The sequence below is a fragment of the Oryzias melastigma genome, linkage group LG6 (assembly GCF_002922805.2).
Source record: "Oryzias melastigma strain HK-1 linkage group LG6, ASM292280v2, whole genome shotgun sequence".
NCBI lineage: Eukaryota > Metazoa > Chordata > Actinopteri > Beloniformes > Adrianichthyidae > Oryzias > Oryzias melastigma.
In genome coordinates, this window is record NC_050517.1 from 29,682,024 (window position 1) to 29,685,221 (window position 3,198).

At 44.0% G+C, this 3,198-nt stretch overlaps 2 protein-coding genes across 2 annotated transcripts in view; both read left to right on the forward strand.

The window, feature by feature from the left end:
* exoc3l1 (exocyst complex component 3-like 1) overlaps positions 1–2,221 on the forward strand; it is a gene marked incomplete in the record, with an annotated part of 32,089 nt that extends 29,868 nt beyond the window's left edge. Inside the window, 1 exon segment of the mRNA XM_024282747.2 lies at positions 76–2,221. Within this exon segment, the coding sequence (XP_024138515.1) occupies positions 76–262 (187 nt within the window).
* A 615-nt stretch (positions 2,222–2,836) lies between these two features.
* The window catches only part of prmt7 (protein arginine methyltransferase 7), an 8,037-nt gene continuing 7,675 nt past the window's right edge, over positions 2,837–3,198 (forward strand). Inside the window, exon 1 of the mRNA XM_024282534.2 lies at positions 2,837–3,071. Coding sequence (XP_024138302.1) covers positions 2,968–3,071 — 104 coding nt within the window. The 5' untranslated portion in view covers positions 2,837–2,967. The remainder of the gene's footprint in view (positions 3,072–3,198) is intronic.

The following is a 3,198-nucleotide window of genomic DNA, read 5'->3' on the forward strand; positions in this document are numbered from 1 at the left end:
CATGCAGTCCGGGCACAGTGATGGTAGTTCAATCCAGTCTGGACGCGCCTCACCTGATGGGTCTGGTCTCCACAGCGAGGAGCACGTGTCTGTGCTGCTGGACATCCGTGGCGACGTCTCCAGGGACGTCAGGGCAGCGGTGCTGGACCTTCTGGAGCAGAGCGCCCCCCCCCTGCCGGCGGGGTACCGGCCCATCTTCACCGACATCTTGGTGCCCCCCTCCACCACAGTTTTCTGCCTGCCCACCGCCAGGTGTGCATGAGTGCAGGGGGGTTCAGAGGATGGCGTCCTCCCAGAGTCCTCCTCACCTGGAGCGTGGCGGGTTTATAGTCTATCCATCAGGTGAGCTGCCAGTTCAGGTGACCTGGACCTGCCGGTTCAGGTGACCTGCCGCTTCAGGTGACCTGCTGGTTCGGGTGAGCTGCCGGTTCAGGTGACCTCCCAGTTCAGGTGACCTGGACCTGCCGGTTTGGGTGACCTCCCGGTTCAGGTGACCTGGACCTGCCGGTTCGGGTGACCTGCCGGTTTGGGTGACCTGCCGGTTCAGGTGACCTGCCGGTTCGGGTGACCTGCTAGTTCAGGTGAGCTGCTGGTTCAGGTGAGCTGCCGGTTCAGGTGACCTGCTGGTTCAGGTAAGCTGCCGGTTCAGGTGAGCTGCCGGTTCGGGTGACCTGCTAGTTCAGGTGACCTGCCGGTTCAGGTGACCCGCCGGTTCAGGTGACCTGGACCTGCCGGTTCAGGTCCGGACTCTACTTCCTGGTTTGTGTCTTCTTCTGCTCAGAAAGTCTCAGAATAAAAACATTTTTTAGAATGTATGAAAAATGTAAAATAAGATTTTCTGTTGAAACATTTCTCTCTACTGATGCATTCGGACTTCATCTACTCTGTTATAAACACAATAAATTACTTTTTTTGTTTTATTTTCATATTTAGAAACCTCCTGTGCATTAAAATCATCCACGTGAAAGCTTCTATGTTTTTTTAAATTCTGGTCACGGAGAAAACTCATGAATTCAAATTAACTCCATTTGTCATTAAACTCCATTTATTTACGGAATAAACGTTTTTTAAAACTGAAGGAAACAAATAGTTAAAGACAGTCAGATATAGAAAACTTTGTGTTTCTCTGGGATTTTGGACTAACTGTGATTGCTAGATATTTAAATGCCTTAAATTTAATATTTTATCAAATGTTTCTGTTTTTTGTCAGGAAGTCGTAAAATGCCATTTGAAATGTATTTATTCTATTTATGAGATTTGTCTTAATTCCTCTTCATCACATGTTGATGTTAGCATGCAGTGTTAATTAAATATTGTTTTTTTTATTTATACTGTTAATAAGTGTAAACTTTTTTTCTGTTTATGAACAGACGAATATGGAAATTACAATAAAAACCAATGAAGCACATGCTTCATTAGCACAGTTCTAGTTTTTATTGTTATTATTAAAACATATGCAACCTTTTTTAATATAGAATGGTTGCACACATCTGGATTAAAATGTTTTGAGTGAAAACAGTTTATTTCCTGTGTTTTGCTTTGAGTTTTCCCTTTAGTAGAAACTTGGAATGAACCATCGCGCGGATGCCAACAATGTCAGTTAAAATAATGTCTTTAAGGAAAGTATTATGATTGTTTCAAGGGATTTATTGGTTTATAATAAAGATTTATTTTTTTAATTTCATTTTTTATTGGGGGGGGGGGGGTAATCTCTGTTAATTAATTGTTGATTAAAAAAAGACAAAAATAAATAAAACACCTTTCAAGCAAAGCCATCTTTGTCCTGCTAATGTTATTTCTTGCTTTTTTGTATTTTAGACGTATAAACAACACACGAACAAACAGACAGATGTGTCAGTGCCCAGCTCCAAACAGACAATAAAAGAGGCAAAATCAAAAAATCATGTTTTTGCTCTTTTTGACTGTAGACCACATTTCCTTCCAACGTTTCCATGTAACTCTTCAGGCATTGAGGACGACATCTGAAATGTTGACCTCTGAGTTTCATCTCTCTCTCTAACAGGATTAATGCTGATCCCGACCAATAATACCCCCCAGCCCCCGAAAGAACAAAGCCTTCACTGGATGTTTTCCCTTCCTTAAGACCTTCAGGCTTTTAAAACACACTCCGATACGCAGGAACGCCGGGAGCTCCATCTTCTGCTCACAGGTTATTTTTTATCCTGTGTATGCATTACTCCAATAAAAACTCTATTTATGATTATGAGTAATGAAGCTGAGAAACATAGTCTCTCCAGCATGTCCTGGGTCTTCCTCGCCCCAGTGGGACATGCCCAGAACACCTCCCAGGGAGATGGTGGATGATGGATGGATGATGGATGGATGAGGGATGATGGATCAAAGTCAACTTTATTGTCAATCCTTCATATGTGCTGACATACAATGACTTGAAATTCCGTTTCCTGCTCTCACAGAAAAGACAATTTACAACATGAACCAATAATAGATGATGGATGGATGGATGGATGGATGGATGGATGGATGGATGGATAGATGGATGGATGGATGGATGGATGGATGGATGATGGATGGCTGGATGGATGATGGATGATGGATGGATGATGGATGGATGGATGGATGGATGGATGGAATTCTCTTCTATCATCTGTTTTCTGATCAATGTTTTGTTTTTTTCTGAAACTGGTTTAATATATGTTTTGTATGTTTTAACTGCAGTATATTTTTGTTTTTAATGCTTGAAATAAATGAACAAATCAAACAATTTGAAAATGGAAAATCCTCTCGTGCTTTTGGGGTTGTTTTTAATTCAGTATAACTTTCTGGGTCCCACATGTTCTCGGATATAGCTTTAACCACGTGGGCAGTCACGTGATCTCAAACTACCCTGACGTCAGAGCCAACATGTCTCCCTGAAAGAACTCATTAGTTTGAGTCTCAGCCTCGATAATCCGGTTCCGTTTGCACCGGGTTTTACCGGCGGAGGACATGAAGACGTTCTGCGGCGGAGCGAACCCGACCACCGGTGCTCCGGACCGGGAGGAGGAGAGCGAGGAGTTCGACGAGTTCGACTACCACCAGGAGATCGCTCGGTAGGCTCGCGAGGAGGCGGCACGCGGGGCCACACCGGTATTATCGCACGTGCCCACCGCGCGCGTCCCAGTTATAGATCAGAATCAAAAGAAAAGTTCCACGATTACGGCGCGCGCCCGCGTTTGC